General features: G+C 42.5%; 1 protein-coding gene across 1 annotated transcript; it reads right to left on the bottom strand.

The window, feature by feature from the left end:
- Positions 1-48: 48 nt before the first annotated feature.
- On the bottom strand, positions 49-3293 carry LOC121963190 (arf-GAP with coiled-coil, ANK repeat and PH domain-containing protein 3-like; the record flags this gene model as incomplete). Its single annotated transcript, XM_042513515.1, has 5 exons — positions 49-1226; positions 1311-1421; positions 2143-2252; positions 2806-3032; positions 3204-3293. Coding segments are annotated over 5 exons (686 nt in total), but the record flags the coding sequence as incomplete, so codon positions are not given.
- Positions 3294-3731: the final 438 nt, after the last annotated feature.

The following is a 3731-nucleotide window of genomic DNA, read 5'->3' on the forward strand; positions in this document are numbered from 1 at the left end:
AAAAGAGAAAAAGAAAAATGTATCTGATGTATTTTTTCTTAGCCCTGGCACTAAAATCGAAAAGTCAACTATATTCTCTCAGTGCAACGTTATTATTTTTGCCAGATTAATTTCAGTTATCTCTACTTCAATTTGTTATGTTTTTGTTCAACGTTTTTGGTATGGAAGAAAACTCAAAATACTACAATACCCATGAGTCTCAGCTGCTGTTGCCATTGAGCTGATCACAAACAAAGGTGGTAATGAGTTCAAAATTTTTTGCTTGGAAAGAAAATCTAGTGCCAGAGCTGCTGAATTCACCCAAAAGTGATCCAGAAATGAAAAGTGAACTTTCAAACAGTAAAATCTGAATTAAAGGTCTGTGATTGAATGCTTCTTGATTTAATGCATCTTGGGAGTTGTAGTCAACTTCAACCCACAAAGTCTTTATGCATGTTTTCTTTATGCACCACATATATTTTCATGCAGATTTTAACTACATGATTTATGACTGAAGCGGTAGATTGTCTCGCTAATCAAAGTGGCAGAAGTGGTCGTGTAACGACGTCTATGGGAATAATGAATGGGACTTTTACTTACGGAACAAGAGGCGCCTGAAATAGCTTTTTTCCACTTTTCACTACGATAACAAAAACTCAGTCACATGATGAAATTAAACGTAGAATAACTGGGACAGATGAGCTGGGGCAGGTCTTTGGTTCAGAGCACCCTGTACCATCGAAAAATAAACAAATATACTGCTGACGCCTTTATCTGTGGTCTACTGATTGCTTGAGAAAAGTGCTGCTGGATAAAGGTTTGAAAAAGGTGGCGGATTTTTCTCGGCAGTGATTTCTCAGCTCTGCTGTGATTGGACTGATAAGATCACCATCAGATCTGACATCATTAAAGGAGGTTAGTACTGAGTTGTGTGATCCTGAGTGAGGAGCTGACTGCTGGGGGGTGAAGTCAGCGGACTGTGCTGGGGAGAGGAATTATTCTGATATTATCTGATGTAGAGAAGAAGTTAATCTGACGCGTCTCAGTCAGCCATACGTCTGCTGGCACCCCCTGCACTGTAACCTGACTGGACGTGACTCTAGCACTCGGCTATAGTGAGACAGATAAACTCCTGAATGCATTTCTTATACTGCTGCTCAGTGGGGCTGCTGGTTGGGTATTGACCTGGCTGTCCGAAGGGTCCCTCCGACTCCCGCATCTCCTCGTTCATCCGGGCCAGACGCAGCCTGGAGGGGAGAAAGAAGTTAAAAATGCACCAAAGCTGAATAATAAAAGAAAACAACTTGACAGAAAGTATGAAGTAAACATACAGTGTGACTATGTCTGCATTGGCTTGCTGTACAGCTATACTCAGAGGGTCCTGGCCGTCCTCATCTTCGTCATTCTGTGTCGCTCCTCGTTTTAGGAATAAACACACCTGCCTGAAAACGCCAGAGAAACAAGATCGATCACAACACGTCCGATCAGATCAGCACGTTCTGTGTTAGAAACTTCTAGCTCACTGACATAAAACAATTTTATAAGCGCTGTGATTCAAAGAGGAAGCTGCAGACAATAGGTCATTTTCTATTGCAGATTTGCACAAAACTTGAGCGATATTTTCGAAATATTGATAAAACACAATTGTGAGATGACTGCGTTTCCACTGAGTGACGTTATGCGACTTCTCCTCTTGCAATAAAATTCCAAAAAGCATGGCGATGGATGTTTGAAACATTAGGGGGTTTATTTCTATTGTAGGCACTAGACGTTATTATTTCCAGCTGAAGGCGACGTATTATGCGAGCGATAATGGAAAGGCGAGCCCCTTAAATATGGGAGAGCTCATGTATGAGGGATTTCTGGGAGGTGATAATCCACGTTTTGACAGAGGAACCGTGGATTCAAAAGTTCCGGATAATCCGCTAAACTTTTGAAGAGTTATGCGATAAAACCTCTCGTAGCTCCTGCTGCATCATGAGGGAGCCAGCTCCTACCGACGAGCACACAGCCGTAGCATCATGTGACCTCGAAAAGCGAATAAAGTGTTTCTATTGCAGATTTGCAAAATGGGGCTTTTTCGAATCACCTGAAATATGTGAGCGTAAAAGCTTTTTTGGCGATAATGGGAGTTTTTTCAAAATTTTCTGCCTCGAGACTCACCCCGTGTGTCCCAGATACGTGGCGTGATGCAGGGGGCCCCTCCCTCTCGCGTCCCTTTGGTTGACATCAGCAGCGTTCTGGAGCAGGAACTCACAGGCGATCAACGAGCCCTGAAATCAAGTAACAACACAAGTTTGAAAGACTACTCCTTTGTAACGGAGTACTTAAATGGATATTCAAACATTTTCAGCTCCTTTTGTGACTTTTTGATGCGTTTTGGAAGGAACTGAACTGCACTGAGAAAAAAACAACATGATGTTGCAATCTACATGTGATGCTTAGTACAGATCTCACTTCAGTGCAGAAACCTAAACACTTTTTGATCACTTTGACCATGAAAACTGCACGAGGTATTTAAATGAGGCATAATCTACAATTACAACCATTTTCAAGAAATCCATAAAGCCAGGGACTTGCAAGAGACAAATCAAATAAATAACAGAGCAGCAGGGATTGAGATATCCCGACTTTTAGTGAAGCTCCAAGAGCATTACATCCTACATTTCCCATAATGCAACAGGGTTATTTAACAACGCTCCTCCAGATCCACAAGAGACTTAAAACAATTGTTTTGTTCTATTAATAAAACATTAACTGAGCTGTACAAAGATGATATTTCCTTCCTATGTGACTCATTTCTGGTGCTGCAGTCGTGTGACTCACCCCGATCACGGCCTGAATGAGAGGCGTCTTTCCTTCGTCCTCGTCGTTGACCAAATTGACATCCGCCCCGTGGGCCAGTGCTTCAGCCATGACGGGCAGGTTGCGAGCTTTTGAGGCCTTGCAGAGCAGCGCTCCAGGATGAAGGTCCCTAATGTCCTCCGGATCTGACGTCTCCGGCTCTGCCTCCAGCTCAGCTTCACCGCTCGAGTCCTCCGACACCTCACACTCTATGACGGGGAGAGGACACTCATGTAACAGCAACACAAGACACACGAAATAAACTGAAAAGTAGGTGTTGGAGAAAAATATGCGTACTTGCATTAAAGGAATTAAATTAAATTCCCAGTGTTTGTAATACCTCAGAGACCATCTGTTAGACATTCCTCCTCTGGACTCACCCTCTGTGACGCTGTCCACCACCGAGCCAAACACCAGGATGTCCGTGCTGCCATCTGTGCTGCCTCCCAACCCGCTGTCACTGCTTAAGCCTGCCGGACCGGGAGATGCCAGAACATGGACACATTAATCACCGCTGCCTCTTTCGGGCTCATCAGTATTGTTAAAAAATGCACAAAATCTACTCAGGATACTAAGAGAAGGCGGTACTCTTAAAGGACTCTTTACTGCTGTATATGTACGAGCCTTTAAGCACGTGCATTAATTTAACTGAACTGGAAACAGGCTCAATGTCCTACCTACGTTATGTTGATAACAGATGTTATTCAGCAATGTAACCCTTTCCAACCTGAGCAAATTTGCTTGATTTCTTTCAAAAACATGTTTAGAAGTTACAAGAAAATTACCTAAAGTTAGGCAAAAAAGACAAAAAACTGTAACAAACAAAAAAGGTAAAAAAACAGAACAACCAACATAATACAAATAAAAGTATACTATTATAAAAAAGAAAAAAAAAGCCTCCCGCACCG

This window comes from Plectropomus leopardus, unplaced genomic scaffold (assembly GCF_008729295.1).
Source record: "Plectropomus leopardus isolate mb unplaced genomic scaffold, YSFRI_Pleo_2.0 unplaced_scaffold10328, whole genome shotgun sequence".
Classification (NCBI taxonomy): Eukaryota; Metazoa; Chordata; class Actinopteri; order Perciformes; family Serranidae; genus Plectropomus; species Plectropomus leopardus.